Source organism: Fringilla coelebs (assembly GCF_963513975.1).
Source record: "Fringilla coelebs genome assembly, chromosome: Z".
NCBI lineage: Eukaryota > Metazoa > Chordata > Aves > Passeriformes > Fringillidae > Fringilla > Fringilla coelebs.
The window spans coordinates 37,796,319-37,817,666 of NC_140031.1; the positions used below are offsets into that span (position 1 = coordinate 37,796,319).

Here is a 21,348-nt window from a genome sequence, read left to right on the forward strand (position 1 = left end):
TAATGCTTTGAACAAAATTCAGCAAGGATGCCAAACCAGAATAAGACTAGCAAAGTGTTTGAGACCTTTATGTTTCCATCCCTCAGATCTGAACTCTCATGTCCTTTGGGACGGGAAGTAGGAGGAAAGGGAATTTCTATAGTTCAACTTCTCTCTGTTTTGAAATAACATATTATGACATATGTAATCTAATTTATACCATAAGTTTATTGACAGACTTACTGGCCCTACTCCTTCCACAAAATAAAACTCAAATAAACCAAATAAATCTAAAATAATTGAAACAACACAACAAAAGCCCCCACGAAAACCCTGGGCTTAAGCCTCTTGATCTTTTTCATCTTCTCAATGGAGAAATGCAGCTCTTTGTTAAGTCCAGTCACCTTGACTTTTTAGATATATTTTCTTAATAAGTCTCAGTATTATCATAGTGAAGAAAAAATTAAGAATCTTCCTGTATATTCAGAGGATGACTAAGAGCTCACAAATTGCTTTACTCCATAAAATGAATGGCAGAACAGTAATTTAGTCTCATCAGTTAGTTCATATGACATAAAAGAATGCTCTTCCCTTGAGTAAATGATTCTTCCACAAAATTCAGCCATTTTTTCTTTCCTTACTGAAGAATAGCTTTGGAGGCTTAAGCTCTTGAAAGTTTGTCCACAAAACATCTTCAATTCACTTTTCTTAAGTACTTCTGTAGCAACACTGCTAAAGCCATGCGGGTCCATGTCTAAGAATATTTTCAAATTTTCAAAACAAGCAAGTTGGAAGAGTTATCTCTTTTTAAAGGTCTATAATGAGCTTTATCATCTGAGGAATATTCTGACAACAGCAGTAATGCATCTATTGTTAATTGAGAAAATGTAGTACTTACAGGCCTACTGAAATTCTCAACAAAATATCTGTCTTCCTACTCTATATGGATATAAGCACAGATGTTGGAGCATACATTAATACACTAAAAATATCTTGTTCAACTCTTTTTTTTATTTCTGTCCCACCCAGCCTTCTGATCCTCTTTCTATCAAGCACCTTATTTGAGGCTTGTGATAATTTTCTTGATTAGCATGGCTAAACTTTACTTTTAAGCAGAGGAAATCCTCCTTCCACGCATGCTGGCTAGTAGTGAGACACTACCAACAGAATCACCTTTTGTTTTCAGATATGCAGCCCTGTTAACACTTTTCAAGGAGAGGAAATTAAAACAAATTGTAAGTCAAGAAGCCACACAACTATGTGAGATCAGAGATCGTGTGTAATTTGTAGTGCTGGTAAGCTGGTATGAAAGTGCTTTGATTTGTAAGCCTGTTTCCCCAGCTATATGGGAAAATTCTGTAAGGGATATCTGTTGAAGATATCTGTTGAAGAACCATGATCTACCATGGTGAAGTCTGAAACTGCCATATTAAAGGAAATTATTATTATTATAGTATTGGTATATACTACTATACAATCCTAATATTCTGTTGGGCAGAATAGTTCGTGATTTTTTTAACTGCATGCATACATGTGTTACAAGCAATGATTAATATTAATATTGTTAAAACAGTCCATAAGCATAACTGCTATGCAACCTACTAAGTTGAAACTAGTATCATGTCATCCTAACGTTAACCTGCGCAAACCTTAAAAGGTGTCAAAAGCTTAAAGCAAGCAAGAATTGAGCAAGCAGGATTACAGAAGAAGATACCAATGCAATGGGAAAAAATTTAAAAGAAAGAAATATTAACTGATGTGTCCTCTTACTTTATACTTGCCCTGGTCACATCCACATAATGTGCTTTCCATTGTGTAGCTCCTCTGTACTCCTATCTCTCTCCAGACAACAACCCGCGCTGTAGATTCCTTGGACTTTTCCACTACAAAGCTGCAGCTGCCCATGCAGAATGCAGGGGCAGTCTGACTCAGGATCTTGGGGAGTGCCTGCAGGACAGCAATTTGGAAAAAAAACAGTGATTCTTTTATTTCCCATATGGATGGAGGCGAAAAGGGACCATGTAATCACAAACCATTACCAGAAAATTTGGTGCAGTTTGCATTAAAAAAATAAGAAACAATTCTCCATCTTGAGTTTTCAAAACTCAGTGTGTTCAAGTAACAGCGTCTTTGGGCCTTTTCCTAATTTTTAAAATCCCTTTTTTCAGGTTCAGTCACTGAAATTGTTAGTCATGTAAATAAGGATCAGGATACAGGAGAATTCTTCAGCTGATCACCATCCCTCCTAACTCACCAAGCTCAGTTTGCTCAAATTAAGTGCACCACATACTCCACATAAGTATTTAGTTCAACTGCAGACTGTTTCAGAAATCCCATTTACAGACCTAACAAAAGCAGTATTTTATTAACACATAAAATTAGTTTGTATTCAGTAAAGCACTAGGTGCATATTTCACTTCAAGCACGTGAATCAAAGTTCAGTTCTGTTTACATGACAGTTTCAGTGAAAAGGTCACGCAAATATACATATTTCACTATTGCTAAATGACTATTCTTTCCAGTTTTAATTTGTGTCACTTAAGACGAAACACATGACTGCTTCAGATTTATTATTTCAGTAGTAATACACAACCCATTAGTGCAAGGTTGCCCAAACCTTTCAGTCCACATTTTTGAAAATGAAAGACTTTTTCCAACAGCCTTTATTGACTACTGTCTTTTGTGCACTACAGTAGTGCACCCTGAAGTGCCAAAACCCCACATAAATGTGTTAGAGCAGCAGACATGATTGGCATCTGGCTCAACATCCAGAAAATCACACAAGAAAATCAAGTAGCCACAGGCTTGGGTTTAGGTTTTTTGGGGTTTTTTTTGGGTGAGGGAGATTTAAAGAGAAAAAAAAAAACAGATAGCATCTGTACTCAAGGATGCATAATAAGTGTTTTAACATGCATTCACATGCTTTTGAAGTTTAACTCTGAATCTTTTCAAAAAATACAGAGCCTGCACGCCTGTAGGTCACACAGGCTTGCAGTTCCCATGAGGCAGCAACGGAGGGAGACACACAGAAGAAATAGGTAACACATCAAGAAACATGTAATTCTCTAAATTTTTTGCATTTTTGAAAGCTTATACAATGCAGAGGATGTGTTCATGCAAGTATATTATATATACCTAATTAGAGGCACATATCTTAACCACACACCTTTATATAAAGGAATAAATAAAAAGCAATCTCACATATTTCCATATACAAAAATAAGTATTTCTGAGAACAATTCAGTTTCTTTTTTGCCTTGTTGCTAGAAGATTGCTTGCCTTGCCTCAATGACTTGTTTTTTAATCTAGTAATTATAAAAGCACAGAAGCATATTTTCCATCTCTTTCCTCTAAAAGTAATATTGAACAAATAAAAAAGTAAATATTGGTGTAAAGAAACAGAAAAAAATAAAGCACTCTATGTATAATGTTTAAAACTTCATGAAGTGTACTCTGAAGTACACTCACAAACTAAAAATAGTAGGTGATTTTAAATATCTCTGCCTACGCTAGAGAGTCATTGTTTGCATAGGATAGGATCAGGATACTATTTGAAAAGGATGTTCCACACCCATGCCAAATAAAAGGTACAAATGTCAAACTTACCCTGTAAGCAGGGTCCTCCATCAGATCACAAGAGGCAGCACTAAGACTTGTATGCCACATTGTCTCTTTGACGCTGCAGCCATACATAAATACATTCTTTTTACGAGAATGACCATGATAATCACAGTAGACCTATAATAAATCATTTGGCAAAATAAACTCAAGGTATATGGAATCAAAATTTTAAGAAAGTAATAGAAAAACAATTTTTTTTATTAGCACTGTTGAACATTCCGAAGAATTAGGCAACACAATCCCTTATATAATTAACTCTCATTAAAACAAGAAGTGTGTGATTCATCTAAGGAAGGTTTAACCTTCTAGCCTAGCCAGTGTAACAGATTTACATCTACAGGTTTGCAGAAGACCAGTTCTCCAAGTAAAATTTAAGTGTGACATGGTTCACAAGACCATATCAAAATGTTTAATTTACAGACTAGCTACATAGACAAAGTTAAAAAGATTCAGAATTGCTTACACACACATACTTACCAAAGGCAAACGTTTTATAGCAGCCAGATATTGCAGTAACCCTTTAGCATGGTAAATAGTGGGATGCAGATCTGGATTTGGATTTTGCCACTGTCTGTTTAAATCTTCTCCACTTAAAGAGCAACGGTGGCTATTGTGGGGGGGGTGGAAAAACGCATGATGTAGTCTGTGATATCATACTTTTAAATAAGCCTCCCCCCCACCTCAAGTTTTCCTCATCAACACTGCTTCTTTGGAAGGAGTCTGGCAAGAAACAAACTTCAATTTTCTAACATGCTAAATAATAGAAATGTTTGGGGTGTTTTAAGCTACGTTACAGAAAATATAAAAATAAATTAGAAGTAGCCTCTTAGGTGAAGCCAACTGTAATATTACTTATTTGCTGTTTAAACTAAAGACTTACAATTCTATCCAAATTCTAGTTCAAAATCAGTAATTTCATACATATGGTATCCTTACAATTTTGGTGTCTTCGGTAATTTAGAGACTAATGTCAACTAGAAATCTAATACTTGAAATGTGAAGTTGTTAGGAGGCAAGGAGCTATGAGAAAAACAAGGATGAAAAAACCTGAAACAACCAAGGAAACAAAAAGACCATCTCTGTATTCAGTCAGCTACCAGCAAGAACTTTTAAACTTGCAGGATTTTATTTTCATGCAGTCATTTTCACTGCATTTGCCTTTAGACTGTGTCTGCTGGGACAGCCTTATTAATTTTCCCTGTATCCTGAATTAATTAATTACAGGTATTCTAGTATACGCATTCTTTTACATATATGAAGACAAGGTTCTACTGAAATCTGTAATTAGTTTTACTTTTATTATTTTGTTCACAAAACCTTTTAAAATAGTACCTACAGTAGATGAATAGAAACTGTAGCTTCACCATAGCAAAATTTCCATTTCTCATTAATTCCCTGCAACCAAGTAAACGTAAACTGCTCAATGTTTACTCATAGCAGTTTCAACAAGTTCTGAAATATCCCTTAAATTTATTGAGAAAAGTGTTGAAATAATTACTATTAATAACTTCAATCAAACCAGGATACTCTATTACCCTTTCTCTTGCCCACCTATTAATTTTCCAGCTTTTGAAAAAATTATGTAAAAGGCTTTCTCAAATATAAGGCACTTTCTTTTTTCACGTAGACCATGAACTTGTTTAGCTTCTTCTAAAGGTGTGGTCTCATATAACACTTACAAAAATCCACAAATTAAAATTTCATGTCAAATCGCATAGGAATGATTATCATTCATGAACAACTGGAAATATTTTTGTAAAACTGAAATTTGTGAAGGAATGTAACTGCCTTTTCAGAAGCCAAAAATCCTAGCAATATTGCTAGTGTCAGTTGCTTTTTTATCACATTACGTATTGCATTTGCACCTTTGCAGGATTAGTTTAGATTATTTATTGTTAAATATTGGTGCAAAGAATTAGAGTATAGGTTAAATATTTGTGATTAAATACATGCTTACTTTCCATTGATGACACCATCTGGATTGAGCATGGGAATAATTTTGAAAATATAAGATTCCCGTAAAGACTGTGCATTTGGACTATTGCTCATAAGGTATTCCAGTGTTCCCTTCATAACCCAGCTTGCGTTAGTCTCTCCAGGATGCACACGAGCAGACAGGAATATATAAGGACGATTCCCTAAAAGAGATATCCACAGAAATTGCAAAGTATTATTTAAGCTAAGTAAACAGTTTGTTGATTAGAAAAAGAGCCAATAGTATGCATTTTTAACAATGCAAAAAACATTTGTAAATTGAGTATTACTGAGTAGGGGTATTTGTGATAAAGCTTGCCACAACATTTTTGAAAGGACTGCTAATTACAGAACTATCACAATGCAGCTTTAAATTTGATTGGACAATTACACAACTAATTTGAGCTGGCATTTATGATTCAACTTTCATTACTTTTTTCCCAATAGCCAAGAAAAATATTGAGGTGGACAAACAAATCAGGAAATGGCAAAAGCTCACTTCAAATCACAGTAGCTAAATGTTAGCTTTATGAAAGATTTTTTGACAAGCTAATAACCTCAGCATTTTAAGAAAAAAGTTACTTGTCTAGTATTCTTTTCCAACAAATGCTGTCTGCAAAATGTAATGTACAAACCCAGCAGCAAAAATTTAAAATACATTAATATATACTCTTACATATATATATACTATATATACTCTACTCTTAAAGATATAAATACCTTTGTTTCACTACCACAAATAAGTATTATTAAATACAAAACAAATCCTGAATACTGATGCCTCTCGGTTTCACAAAATTCATTAACCTTATTTTACACTGGTATTTTTACACTGCATAGTGGTTAAGACTAGATTTTTTCCTACAAATACCTAGTTTTACATTATTTTCAGTTGATAAGAAAGAAGAGTTATACTTACTGAACTGACAGATATGTTCATAGTAACTGGACTCTGGCATGGCTGTAATAGTGACTAATGGACAGCTGTTGCCTGCCAGGGTCTTACAGAGAACGTCATGCCGAAAATATATCTGTTGAGGGTTGTGCATAGATTCCAACTTCTTAAGATGCATCTTCATACCAAAAATAATGAAAAAATACTTCAAATTCTTTACAGTAACATATGAAAGCATATTTCAAAGATATTTAACAGATCTTTCTTTTAGATATTCTAAACAATGTTCAAGTTTCCAGGATAATTTTGACCATGAAATACCATTTTCTACATCTCTGACTGATCGAATACTTCTCTTTACAGAGTCTGGTTTTCCAACTGCTTTGAGAAAGAGGAAGGAAAAGAGGGTAAATTATGGTACACAGATGGTTCTATAAGGGTATATGGAAGGTAAGAACCTCTGCTTCATTAAGGTTATCTGATCAGGAACCTTTTCGCTGCAAAAAGAGGTAATAAGTAAAGGAAGATTGGGAACAGAGAGCTGAGATGTAATGGAAACCATAGCAAAGACCAAAGTCACCTGTCTCTCTTTGAACAGGCCATTAAGAACCTACAGACAAAGACTTGGAGAGAGTCACCTGATAAACAAGCAGAACAGGATAATTTGGGACATTCAAGAGGGGGGTGTGGTACCATACAAAACTCAAGCACCTGACTCCTACAGTATGCCCTCAGCCATCTCTGTGCAGCCTTACTCTCTACCCAGTGCTTCCAAGTGCTGTGTGGACTAGTGCAACTAAAAGGACAGGTGTAAGTCAATTTGGGGTCAACAGCTGGAATGCACAAGGGTCTCAGCATCAGCAGCTGGAGAAGCCAACCTCTTGGGAGCATCTTTGTGGGTACCACAGGCTGTGTGTCCCAAGTCCCAGCTACTGTAGAACTCAAAGCAGATTCCAGCAGCTGGAGCTGTAAGCACTCTTCACTCAGTGGTGTCAGCAAAGGAGCAAGGGGACATCTCACTGCCAATCACTGAGGCAAGGACAGTGTGTTCATCAAAACACATCTGGTGGGACCATAAGGGTTGAGTTTCTCAGTGACAATACCTGAAGCAGGAACATGGGCTACAAGACCATGTGCCTAGTAACAGCTGCTAGGGATTGGGTTGGGGGGGAAGTATATACATTTTCCCTGTAGCCAATGTGTGCGGGGGCACACATGAAACTTGCTAGTAAACTTCAAGGTAAACTACCCAGACAGTATGGGCCCCAGGGCAAGGGAGGGGCATCTAGCAGGCAGACAGTCCATGCTGGCATCTGGGCAGAGCCACAAGTGCAGAGTGCCTCAGAGATGAGTGCACACATCTGTTTGCTAGTGAGCATCAGGCTGGACTAGACTGCAAACTGGAGGCCTGCACAGCAGGTAAGAGAGACCTGGGATTGAGGAAGAGCTATGGCATGGATGGCCATGCCAGTGCTCCACAAACATGTTTCTGATTCTACAGAGTAGGCCAGCTTGTACTTTTACTAGTGAACAGCAATGCACAGCAGCTGCAGAGGAGGATGGGTGTCTGTACCTGTTATGCAAGTCACAGCAGTGTTACACAGGGTGTGGCCTTGTCTGTGCCAGTCCGTGTGGCCAGCCCTGCCCAGCAGGAGTGGGCACGCACAAGTATGTGTGTGTAAGTCTCTCTGCCTCCCTGGGATACATACTCAGACTCGCTAGTGAATATATAAGCAAAGAGGAAAGCAGGAGCCATGTCCATCAGCCTGGGACAGAGACCCCCAGGTACCTTGGTTGGCCCTCCACCAGGTGGGCAGGAGGAAGCTCCAGGACCAGGAGCTGCTGGAAGCAGCAGTTGCTTATAACAGCACTCAACAGGTACTTCTGTCAAAAGCCGGCATAGTTTAGTGAAAAGCTGCGTTTAAAGCTGCTATACACTGCCCACTGAATCCTCTGCTTTGCTTTTATTGGTGTGACAGAGGCAAGCAAGAGACACTCTAGCCAAATGACTTTTGCTTAGTCTTAAAAGCCTCAGAAGACCTTTTTCAGACAATTCATAAATCTAAAAAGATCTCCAATTATCTTAGGTGCAGCAGCTTTAGTTATCAAAAAGTATATGTAGGACAGCAGGATGCAAGTCATTTAACTTAAACACAAACACTCCATCAAATTAGCACGGCTTCCAGTCAATTATTACAGAATCAAAGAATGCACAAAGTTGAAAGGGACGAGAGTGGGCCATCTGGTCCAACTTCCCTGTTTCAAGAAGGGCCATCTTATAGCACATTGCATAGGAGTGTGTCCAGACAATGCTTGAACTCCCCAGGGATGGATATTCCCCAAACTCTCCTTGCAATTTGTTCCCGGGCTTGGTCACCTGCACTGTAATGAAGTTCCTTCTCACGTTCAGGTGGAATTTCCTGTGCATCAGTGTGTGCCAGTTCCCTCTGGTCCCAGTTCTTAGCACCACCAAAGAGAGCCAGGCACCATCCTCTCAACACCCCCACTTCAGGTACTTCCAGACATTATGAGGCCCCCTCTCAGTCATCTCTGCTCAAGGTCCTTCCTCATAAGAGAGATGCTCCAGTCACATAATCATCTTTGTGATACCCAGGAAAGCCTTTAAGCCTGTAAGCATCAATTTTATTTTTCCCAGGACTGTTCATTAGAACAACCTATACATTTTGTCAATCTAAATACTAATATTATGAAAATTCTCCCTTGAAAGGCGCATTCTGAACTTCATAAAAAGAAACAAAATTAATTCAGTCACTAATGCGACATATTATACTAATATTATAAATATTCATTTATGTAACAGATACATCTTCTCACCTTTAAAGTTGAATATGTATATGGATAATGGTAAGCAAAGTAGCACACATCATCTTTGTGTTGGAAAGTCACCGTGAATGTAATTGTGTAATAGGATTTTCCTTTCTGACCACCCGCAGCAATTGAACTTCTTGAAAAGTGATTCCTAAATCAAAAAATGAAGGTAATACACACATTAGAACAATTTTTTTTCATACTATTGATTATTTCTGAACACACATTCTAAGAGTCAGAAGGACTTTTAGTGACTGTATTTTTCTTCTGTGTACATACAGGTTAAATACCTGGTTCCCACCAGCTTTGAAGATACTTTATTATAGCAGTGATACACACATTCATTTACATTGATATAAGGTGAGCAAACAAAAACAAGTAACAAAATTTTTAAAAAAAACAAAAACAGAAAAAGTAAGCAAAGAGCTACCGACCAAGAAGGATTACATATTGATTGGCTGCACCATCTGATCCAGTGTTTTAGAACTCCTCTACAATAATTCCACCACAGATTACAGAAGGCTCATCACAAGGACCATGAGACCAGTATTACTGGAAGTTACTAATAGGATTTCAAGTAAGCATGCATATATACATTCCCTTAAAAGCTTCCCAGAAACGGTGTCCAATTTCTAAGAAAAGTATAAAATATTAACAGCTTTAAAATTAGTAGTATGCTTACAAAATGAGACCTTGTATATTTCTATCACATGTATTATTCTCTGTAGTGACTCAGAAAAAAAAACCTTTTTCACAACAGAGTAACATAGAACTATCAAATGTAGAAAAAAGAGCTTCTGCTCAAAAACTGTACCTCATGTTATCTTCTGTGTAAGACTCGCTGTATGTTAGGTCTGTGTGTGTACTTACTTGTAGTAACAAATATCTGTCCCAACACGAGTCCAACATGGTCGGCAAAGTAGTGCTTCCTGAACAGAATACATGAGGGGCTGCATACCTGAAAGAAGAAATGAATCTCATTTTAACACTCACCATTAAACAGAAACATATTAGCAGCAATGGACCACATCAACACACACAAGTCTACAAATTACCTCTACTTATTCACTCACTATCAGAGTGCATTTTCATTAATGTCTGGGTAGTGTACTGTGTGCTTTTTAAACCAGACAACAAAGATTGCTGATTTTCAGAAAATAACAGCTAAAGAAAAGGGCAAGATTTGTGGAAGACCAAGATCCAAAATGGAATGTTTAAATGAAAGCTGAGGTTTGCATGAATGGTAGACTACAAGCAATGTTCAGTTCCACTCCATTCAGCTCATACTATGAAAAGGTTTCTCACAAAAAATTGATGTTATCATCCATTCATGTAAATAACTAAAAAATAACTGATGTTTCAGGACAATTTTTTAACAAGTAACTCTTTAAAGTCTATTTTTTGATAGCATACTTACATTGAATACTGAATATGAAGTTAGAGGAGAAAAAAATGCATACTAATTGAGTATCATTTATTTATTAGATTATTAGCCAACCACACTGACGGATTCAATGAGTGTATTAAAAAAAATTAAAAGAAATTATTAAGTATGCACAACATAAAAAAAATCTTTACTGACTGGTGAAGATTAGTAAGTAACTTAAAAGCATCTTACTACTGGTCAAACTACCTGGTATTCTGTGACTTTATCATTGTGGATGAAAGTGTATGACAAAGGAGAATACAATATTATTCAGTAACAAAAGCTTGAAGATTTTTGAGGTGGGAGGAGGAATTTCTTCCTTCTTAAAGGACAAATTTCATAAATAAATCAGGGAGAAAACAAACAATTTTAAGCTGAGTGACATACGCAGTACATACACACTCCCAGACAAGAGGAAGAAAGGTGTTTTCAGCCATTTGTAAACATTTGAATGAGACACACACTGCAAACACTACTTACTAGAGACAGCGATGTTCACTTAAGAACCCCAGTATTTCAAAGCAGACTTCTTTTTTCTTACCATCAATAAGACAAAACTGTTTTGGAAAGTCTCCACTAACATTCACATCTACCCCTATGCAGAAATGGATTAATTCTTGATCTGAGTGAATCAACAGGTTTGGTTGCTGTCCTCCCCTGCCCAATGGTCCTAAGATGATTGTAGCTGCACTTACCAGTAAATTTCTTCTGCTTTGGCCTCACTTACAACAAAATTTCATTTAAAAAACTGACAGCCTTTGGTTTTAGTTGCATTTCTTCTTTTTAACCACAGCGATCAAAACATTTTCTAGCAATACTATTAAAATAAAGAATTTCAACTGACAACATGAATACTGCTAATCCTGTGGAGGAGGGAAGGAAACAGCTGAGGTGACTACCACAGGTTTTCTTTTACATATCTCTTCTCAAAGAATGGGAAACATATCTTACCGTAGTTGAACTGACTGTTTGACTTTTCACAGTTGATGATGTTAAACCGGTAAGCAATGCCAGTTTTCATTCCACTGACTTCAAAGTAGAACCACTGATGATAATGATTGCTATTTATATCTGAGTTCAGAATTAGATCATACTCATTTCTGAAAATTAACAAAAACAGATCAATGATCGTAAGAAACAGAAATAAAAGGCCTAAACCATGAAAAGTAGAGTTGAAATATCTTACTTTCTGATCTGAATAACTTTGCGCAGGTTTCCAGATTCAAATTTGGAATTAAACTTCAAAAGATCTGCCTCCTCTGGTACAGAGCAACTATGAGTAGAAAAAGGGACCAAAATGAATAAAACAAACTTAGCTAAACCAAACAGCTTTATTTTAGTCCTCATTTGTCAATTCAGAAACTACTTTGATCCTTCCTCCAAATACAGCCTAGAAAGCAAAATCACTGTTATGTCAGATCAAACTTTTTATGAAATCGGCTGCAAATATTATGAGTCAAATCACAGAGGAAGTAGAACTGGCTTAGATTATTACTTGAATATAGTTTACAGAAAGGTAAAAACTTACCTCGAATTATCAAGGTCATACACAACTCTATCTATAATGTCATTTTGATAAATCAGCCTTTCAATATCTTGACAGATTTTTGTCCTAAAAAAGAAAAGCAGAGTTCTCACATAAATTGTCACTTACTGGTTCCAATCACAAAGGAGGAATTGCCTCATACAGGAAAACTAATGAAGTTGACATGAATACAGTGGTACAGTTCAGACAGACCTCAGTTTCACCCCCACTTATGTGTGCAAAGTCAAGGTGTACTGAAGTTTAAACACTTGCATTCAGAGCTCCCTGAATCCAGTATTTGTATGAGGGAACCGAGTTTTCATTCACACACCTCACTGGATTTATCTGAAGGAAAAATTGCAGTTTCATACTTTATAAAAGAAGCAGAAATTACTCAAACATTACTTATGTTAATGCTTTAACACTTGATAACATTAGTAACTTAAATGAATCCTACCATAACCAAAATTTAAGAGTTTTAGGGAATAGCTTGTACAGTGAGTGTGTTAGTGAACTAGCTTTTCACCTCTGGAGATCTAGGTTCATTTATTGACTACGTAACAAATAAGAAAGAATTTGGTGATGTCAGCCAAATGTCAGGTGTGTGCCTATCCAGATCATAAAACCATTGTACAACTGGTAGTATCTAGGTCCTGGCTTGGAAAAGTAAGAATGTGTTGCAGTTCAAGAATGAAAAATAGTGGCAGAGCTGTGTGGAAAAGCTTGCACAGCACCTGCAATAAGAAGAAAAGGGGGTAGATTAACAATGAAGAATACAGAAACAGAATGGTAAAGTACATTCAGGCTGGAAATTCTCAATTTAATTAAAATAAATACTCCTAACAAATGAGAAACAGAAGGTAAGTGCACAACTCAAGAGCATTGCATTAAATTGAAATTAACTGAAAAAGGAAAGAAGTCACAAGTTCAAGTTCAAATGACAATATTGTGACAAGGCTGACTCACCAGAATCCATCTGAATAGGTTTAGCTCAGGACAGAATTACAGATTTTTGACCTTACACTGATCTTAGAAAACTTACTCGATCTTGGCATGCCTCAGCTCTAAAATGCCATAACACTTCCTTAATATCACAGAAGTTTTGCCAAGACAAAATGCATCAATGAAAATCCATTGTAAGTATTTTATAAATAATAACATCATTTAAATACCGTTATCATAACCAGTGTAGATGAAAGCAAAGAAGAAATAGTATTCAAGATGCTCATGAGAAGAAGTAGCAGCAGATATTTTCATGTTCCAAAACCCAAAGATAAACTATTTAAAGAAAATTAAAAGGAAAAAGAAATATAGAACCAACACTGCTGATGTGAGCCTTGTGCTTACAGATTACTCCTTTGTGGATCCTGATGATTAGAAAACACTAAAGTATACAGAAAAAAAAACCCAACCCAACTAAATTTTTAAGGAATAGAAATACCCTAATTTAGAGGGTATTTTACTATATTTTCATTTTCTTCTTAAAAAGACAGAGTAGTATAAAACACTTCAACTATAATAAATTTCAGTTATCCTAACAGTAATCCATTGGTGAGATATTTGGTAATAATTACATGCTACTAAATTTAAAAGAGAAAGAAAAAGCACTCCAAAGCAAAAATTCAAAAACATTTAATCTCCTGGCACATTGCAAGACTAAAAAAACCCTCCAAATCCTACATTGCTCTAAAATAAAAATAAGAAGAAAATCCATTAGGCCACACCTTAGACCCCACAAATATTAGACCCCACAAAAATTACATGATGGATTAAAGCAACTATTTATTTTCTAAGTAAAACTTACGCAATGAGCAGTAACTAAGTGCTTACAGGACAGAGAACATAAATCACACTGTTTATTTTTCAAGTGCTTTATATCTAACAATGAGGCAAACTGTACCTGACTTCACTCAATTTTTTTATTCAAGGGAATTCAGAATTATTAATTACTAGAAAAACTATATAAGGATTTGCAAGATTTGCTTAAATGGAGTTCTTAGGACTATCTCCCTTCTAAATGAGCTGAATCTAGCTAATAAATAACCTGCTAGGGAAGATTCTCCTCCTTCAACACTGAATAATATGTTCATTTTGTCATTAGTGTTCCAGCACTTGTCATTTCACTACAAAGATTTTTCATTACTTGTGTGAAACAGCTGAAGGATTTTTGTTCAACCAGCTAAAGACACTTAATCTCTTAATCATTTTAATATCTAAATATAAATACAAAGAAAGTCATTAAGTTGGTTATAGTTATGTGGATAAAGGTGAAGGCATTCAGTCTCATAATTAGGCAAGTGGCAAGGTCTCATAGCTCTACGTGTTCTGCTAGTGTACTCACATGTCCTTACAGTAATTCACTATGTAATATTAGCCAGCTCTTCATACTACTTCTGCAAATTATTCTGAAGAATATCATCACTCTTCATCATCTTCTATTATTTCCCAGTGAAGAAATAAAAGGGTGTGTTGATGTTCTTGTTTATCATTCTGCAGGACCTAACACAGAGTGTATCTTCTGCACTTGTTAACTCTAAATTCTCTTATACTGTGAACACTAAAGCCAAACACTTTAGTGTATTAATTTTTTAACTTTTTCCACTATGTTTCCCTGAAAGACAGATTTTTAGTTCAGCAGAGAAAAGAGCTGAAGAATCTTTTAATTATTAACTGTCTTATCTTTGCTAAGACCTGAAAGGAGCATTCAGGTGAGGATTTTTTTAGTTTGGTTTCTGGTGGGTTTTGTAGGTTGGTTTGTTATTTTGCAAGCTACAAGATTTACATGGGAAATGATGGGAAGACAGAAAGGGAAAACATAAACTGAAATTCATATTTAGAAACTGAATTAGCAATTACAGAATCAGACTGTGTTCCTCTGTAGGGCTCTGCACTGATCAATGCATACTCACCTACCCTCAAACTGCTTTTCACTGGAAACAGTTTTGGATGCCAAAGTAAACAGTGTGACATTGATTAGGGCTGGGAGGGACCTCTGGAGATCATCAGGTTGATTCTAAACACTGTTTCTCAAAGGAAACAACAAAAAAAAGAGCATGGTAACTCACCTCTGCACTCCATATCGCCTTTCCAGAATAGGTTCCTTAAATGGAGGTGGAATATGGCCAAAATAATCTGGATAGGCCACTTCTGAGTATTCCGGAATAGACTTTGTGTTCTTCACCATTTCAAGATAAAGATCACAGTCATGAATTGGTGATATATCAGAAACTTGAAGCACGGTATTTTCTTCTGATGAGCTAGATCTGGAATCCTCCTCCTCCTCTGAGTCCACTCCAGTGCAGCAGAGTTTTCCCAGCTGGACAGATGATCCTTCAAAGAGACTACCTCCACGGGGTGAAACTTGCTCACAGGGTTTACTACAAGGAAGTGTAGTAATGCTAGCTTTGCTTTCCTTCTCTGCTACACACCCTGTACTGATCATTTGATCATTTTTTGCACTGTTCTGGAGACTGATTCTGTCCAAGCCTTTCACAATTTCTTGGCTTAGACACTGGCATGATGGAAGCATGTTTCTTTGATCATTTTGCTGATGTAAACTACTGCCTTTCATGTTCTCTTTCTTTGGTAGTTCCAGAAACACTGGCCTTCTATTGTATTCCTCTGTCAATAAAGGACTGCACTCCTTCAAAGCAACTCCTTTTGTTGACGGGTTTGCCTCAGCAGAGTGCTCCTCACTGGCTGTAGGAACAACAATAGGTCCACTCAAATTTGCATCAGGTACAAAAGGCTTTGGTTCCTTGGAAACTAAGTCCCATTCCTTAAAAAACAAAGGCGAAAAAATAATTTTAAAACTTATCAACAAAAAAATTAAACAGTTCCCAAGTTTCATGTATATTAGAAACATTTGTTTTAAATGTAATTTAAAAGGTGACAGCTGTTACAAGGCATCAGAGCAATGAAGTTTGTCTTTTACAAGAAGGCCTTAAAGCAATAACAAGCAGTTCATTAAAAACAAAGAATAAAGTCAATGCAATTGCCCAGATCTTTTAACTACCTGTTTTAAGTAGGTGTACAGCATTTGAGGAGATGCCTAATACAATTAAGCACTCTCAGGAATCTCAAACCCTTCTTCACTATTTTACTTTCTGCTGTATACAATAATCAGACATCAGAAAACAGTTTTCCTTTACATCTACCCAGAGTACCACCTTCTCAGAAAGACTGAAGCAACCATAACACCTAACTAAACAACCTACAATAAAGTACTCCCATATGTAGGCCCAGAACTGCAGACCCCTGATTCTTGGCTAGAGGAAGTATCCACCCAAAAAAGAACATCAAAGTATATTCCAGAATCAACCTGACATGGCTAGAAACGTCCTGGGAACAAGATACTTTACCTGAAAGTTTTCTGAAAGTTCTGGGAAAAATTGCTCATACATTTTCAGTTCTTCTATGGTTCTTCCCAGTTTCTGTCTAGGTTTCAGTTTAGTAATATCAGTCTCAATATCATCATTCTGAAAGATCACGAGAACAAATTAATCTTGCATCCAAAATTAATTATGCTCTACAACATCAATCTGCAACATTCACCTTTACTCCTGATACAGCCATGCTTTAAAAGATAAAATACCACTATTTCAAAAGTACCTGAACTGCAGCCTTCACCATGAAGATTTAGACTACTCAGTATTATTAGTATGCCTAAGCCTCCATTTCAACAGCAATATTACAAACATCTCAATTTCCTTGCTTTCATCCAAACTGATATCTGATACACAGATATCAGATTTTACATGAAATCCGTGCATATTCCCAGCACAGAACTTGGAATGTGAAGACTTCATCTGATTGCAGTGACAAAGCAATACTGCTTCTATGGAAGATACTCCCTCCATCAGGGCTCATGAGATCCTTGAATATAATATGGTTTTCCAGTTCATGGACAGACAATTCTATTAACTCCTAAATACACATAACATAAAAATACAAAATAAGGCAGTTCTGACTAAATATTCATCCATGTCCCAGCTGGCAGCTAGAGAACAGGAGAATATCTTCCCTAAGTGGTACAACAGTATGATGTCTACCTCTACCTTGCTGAAACACTGATCTAGTCAATCCCAATCCAGAATGCTGGAAAAGGCTTGAGCAGCTCCTACATATGGACCAGCTTATGTGAGAAAAGCAGGCTGAGAGAAGTATAAGTTGGGAAGAGAACACTGCTAAAGGAGTTTGTGGTTCTGTCCTACTGCACTCCAGACAAATCAAGTGTGAAGCAAACAAATTTTGACAAAAATCCTGAAGCAATCTGAACAAGAATGGTTGATATTTTCAAGCAGCACCCACCTTCTTTAAGTTTCTGAAACTTTTTTTAATTTTAGAAAAATTGCTTCTAACACTTAAAATGCGCTTATTCATCAGATTCAAGCAACTTGAAAACCTGACTTTTGCCCATTAACTTTGTCTTTACCAACCTTAAATAGGTCCTGGTCATCATCAATTTCAGTTTCAATTTCTGATTCTGTTTCAGCATCATCATTATCATCACTTTCATCTACTACATCATCCACTACAATACAAAAAGGTTTTGTAAGGCAGATTAAACATTTAATCCAATTATTCATGCTCAAAGAAGATTTTTGATGTTCCAGGTTTTATTTTCTTTTTCATGTACTCCTTGAAAAAAATGTGAAAACCAACTAGTAAACTAGTGCTGGGGGGTTAAGTTTTCACGTCGTGTTTTCCATATAGAAAATTTGCTGATTATTCTTAAAAGGCTCATTCAGAGGTTTACAAATTATGCTGATTTTTAAGTGTACTCAAAATGACTACATGTACAGCTTTTACAATACTGACTATATAAGACTATACTTTAAATAAACCCAGACCTCTACCCACCCCACAACATTTCACATGCTTTTTAATATAGAACTTCTTCCTTTTAAAGCACTATGTATCCTATTTCCTTTAGGTTTTTCACTTCTTTCTATAACAGGTAGCAAACCTATTAAAAAATCATATAATTACTTTAGTAAACTAGGACATTTCTAAACAGGTGTTATACAGTACCAATCTATGGTATTAAGCAGAGATTTAATTTCTGTGGGTTTTGAAACACACTTCTAAATCTATTTTCTACTTTGAAGACAAAACATAAACAATCTTTGAACTACTGGAGCCTGACCCAGATGAGCCCAAATAGGAGAGCTTACTTTCAGACTATGATTACATTTTGTTTCAGGAGATATCATGAATAAAAGATATTAATAAGCTGACTTTGACCCTTCATTTCAGATTAACTTTCTGACAGCAACTTCATTAGCTGCTTACCAGATCAGATACTATACCTTATTGGAATATGTATTAATTACCTGAAAATAATGAAAGGTGTTCACAATGGGATGAATCGATTTTCTACAAAGAACCATATAAATGCTTTGCAGTACAGTGTTTTCTAAGAGACTGCAGCAGTCCAAGAAAGCAGCTCTACTTTCTCATCATGCAAATGAAGGAATAACCACAATAACATATAAAAGCCAGTGCTTCAAATGGCAAACATTAAATTCATCACATCCTAACTTATCAAAGTAACAAAGAGAAAGGAAGGGACACAAGCTCCTGTAAGACAGGATGTACACTACAACACATTCCACATAGGAGAATGTATACACTGCATGAACTGAAAGAAGAGACCATTTAAGTTTGAATACAGCCTGTTCTTTACACTTCAGAGTTTGGTGAACATCACCTCTCAGTCCTTGTTTATTTATTTCATAACCACATGTGTCTGGACGAAATTTCTATCACTTTAAACATAACATTAGAAATTGGTGCTCCACACCAACAGTCACAGACCCTTTGCTTGTTGAGAAGTGTCTCAGAGTCCTTTTAGCAGAGAACACAAATAAGTGCAATTGATTCCACTTTCCATAAAGCAAAATTAGACATACTCAAAGACAAAGTACTACAAAATCACCATACCGTCAGGAGGCAAATTGTACAGCTGAGCCACAGGACCACTGGCTGGGATAACTGGGAGTTGGAATTGGAAAGCACTTTTAATAGTTGGTAAAGGAAGACGATTTTTGGGAAAACATTTTCTCATTATTAGACTGGATACATTGACGAGAGGATCAAGAGTTCTTACTGCAAGGCACTCCTTTTAACAGCAAAATAAAGAAAAGAATTTCTCAAATTGAAAGTCAAACTGCATTTATATACTATTTACAAAAAAATTGGTTCATGTCTTCTTCAAAGTACAGAAAAATTTCTACCAACTCAAATTCACCTTTAAAAATCCAAACTTCACCACAGAAAGGCACTTTAAAACTTTTTTAAAACTAAGTTCAACCGCCCCTCCCAGAGACAGCCACAGCAAAATAACAGTAAATACAAATTTAATTCTATACTCTTTCAATGTTTCAGTGGGGTACAGAATATAATCCTTATTCCCATAATCAGGAATGACCATCAATCTCATAAAAGAGATATAACAAACTGGAGGTCATAGCTAAAAAGGCAAAACCAACAACATAAAAAAAATGTATCAGGATAAACTTACCTGTGAAGTGTTGTAAAGAATTTTCATCCCATTGGCATCAATAAATGCTTTTCTTCCCAGTTTGATGTTTGTAACACTTTTAATGCACTGCAACACTCCTTTACGTATCAGCATGTATCGGTGTCGACTATCGTGACGGTGCCAATCAACATAAAGCGTTATAAGCACCTGCACATATCCTCTGTCTACTGCTCTCCTGGCATTAGTTTCTTTGCAAAAAAAGTTAGGAAAGAAAATTAAAACGGCCCAGTGACTTCGATATTACTTTCAAATTTTACTTTCAATTTTTAAATTAATATTTTTATCCAAGTAACTGAATTGTTCCAAAAAAATACTATTCAAGTTTGAATAGTATTTTAGCCACCCTTAGGAGAGTTTTACATCCACCTAAACAGAAATGACTGGAAAACTAAGACCAGTAGCCTAAACATCATTCTTGGAACATTTCACATAATTTTCATAGTTCACTAGAAGAACAGCATGCATTACACTTTAAAGGCAATTGTAAGATGCTGTCACCCAGTAAATTAAAAACCAAACATACTTCTACAAAGCATATCTATCACTATCTACACACGCTGTCCAGATACAAGATTTGAAACAAATATTTTTTTCACTTGCAATCTGTATAATTTCACAACTATCACTCAACTTTCATAAGCTTAAAATATTTCTACCCCAAATACTGGGTAATCAGTATGACAGCTGGAATACATATATAGAGTAGACTAATGTTGTTATGAAAATTTTTGATTATATAAAGTATATGAAGTTACAAGTTGAAACCACTAAGGAGAAGATATCCCTAAATAAATGAACAAGACCTCCTGTTTTAAAGACACACCTTTTGAACACCTCATTTTCCTCCCCAATATCAAAGTTTAACTGCCAATTTACAGAATGGAATACTGACAACAATTTGGAAATATTTCTTTCCCTAAACTTTCCAAGGAGAAATTGCAAAATTCATAAATACACAAACCTGTAAGACCAAGGTATCACACTGAATAAACATGAAGAAACTCAGCACCCTGTGATAGTTGGTACAGAAACTTCTCACCATTTGTGTGAAATGGTTTTCTGCAAATCTCATCACATCTCAAGTCTTATTCAACTCCACTAAAACTACTATGAATGCTGTCACTTTAACACAACTATTTGGAGAAAATGAGTTTCTAACTCCTTGCTAGTTACAATGCTGGTCCAAAATCTGCAAAGATGACATTGTGAGGATCAATTGCTGCTGGCTGAGACCGTCCATGTCTGGAAACACGGCATTGGTTTTGTTACCTTTAATTCCACTTCATGAGCATCACTGACAGATTAGTCATTTAGTCCTAATTATTCAGGAAGGTACTGAAGAATACCTGTATTTTCCCTAGGCATCCAACAGATATTTTCAGGCGTATGTGCAAAAAAGAGGCACAGGAGTTAAGCTAGAGACATCTATTACTGAATGGCTGAGGTGAGTGAATGTAAAAATATATTTGTCCACCTTGGACCCAGATCAGTTCTGCAGAAGGAGTGCAGCCTTTCTGCTGCATAACTGACAAAACACTAACCAAGTATTAAAC

The 21,348-nt window shown here is 36.1% G+C and overlaps 1 protein-coding gene across 8 annotated transcripts in view; it reads right to left on the reverse strand.

Annotated features, from left to right (window-relative positions):
* Nucleotides 1–21,348, reverse strand: part of AGTPBP1 (ATP/GTP binding carboxypeptidase 1) — a 65,696-nt gene that overhangs the window by 21,125 nt on the left and 23,223 nt on the right. For 7 of the 8 annotated variants that reach the window (XM_084224891.1, XM_084224890.1, XM_084224889.1 and 4 more), the window contains exons 11-25: nt 19,775–19,983; nt 19,195–19,372; nt 17,688–17,782; nt 16,611–16,727; nt 15,315–16,027; nt 12,253–12,336; nt 11,911–11,997; nt 11,676–11,824; nt 10,169–10,256; nt 9,305–9,449; nt 6,494–6,647; nt 5,558–5,738; nt 4,078–4,207; nt 3,586–3,717; nt 1,750–1,926 (exon numbers count right to left, since the gene is read on the reverse strand). In XM_084224891.1, coding sequence (XP_084081017.1) covers nt 1,750–1,926; nt 3,586–3,717; nt 4,078–4,207; nt 5,558–5,738; nt 6,494–6,647; nt 9,305–9,449; nt 10,169–10,256; nt 11,676–11,824; nt 11,911–11,997; nt 12,253–12,336; nt 15,315–16,027; nt 16,611–16,727; nt 17,688–17,782; nt 19,195–19,372; nt 19,775–19,983 — 2,639 coding nt within the window. The remainder of the gene's footprint in view (nt 1–1,749; nt 1,927–3,585; nt 3,718–4,077; nt 4,208–5,557; nt 5,739–6,493; nt 6,648–9,304; nt 9,450–10,168; nt 10,257–11,675; nt 11,825–11,910; nt 11,998–12,252; nt 12,337–15,314; nt 16,028–16,610; nt 16,728–17,687; nt 17,783–19,194; nt 19,373–19,774; nt 19,984–21,348) is intronic. The other variant, XM_084224895.1, reaches the window with a different exon arrangement.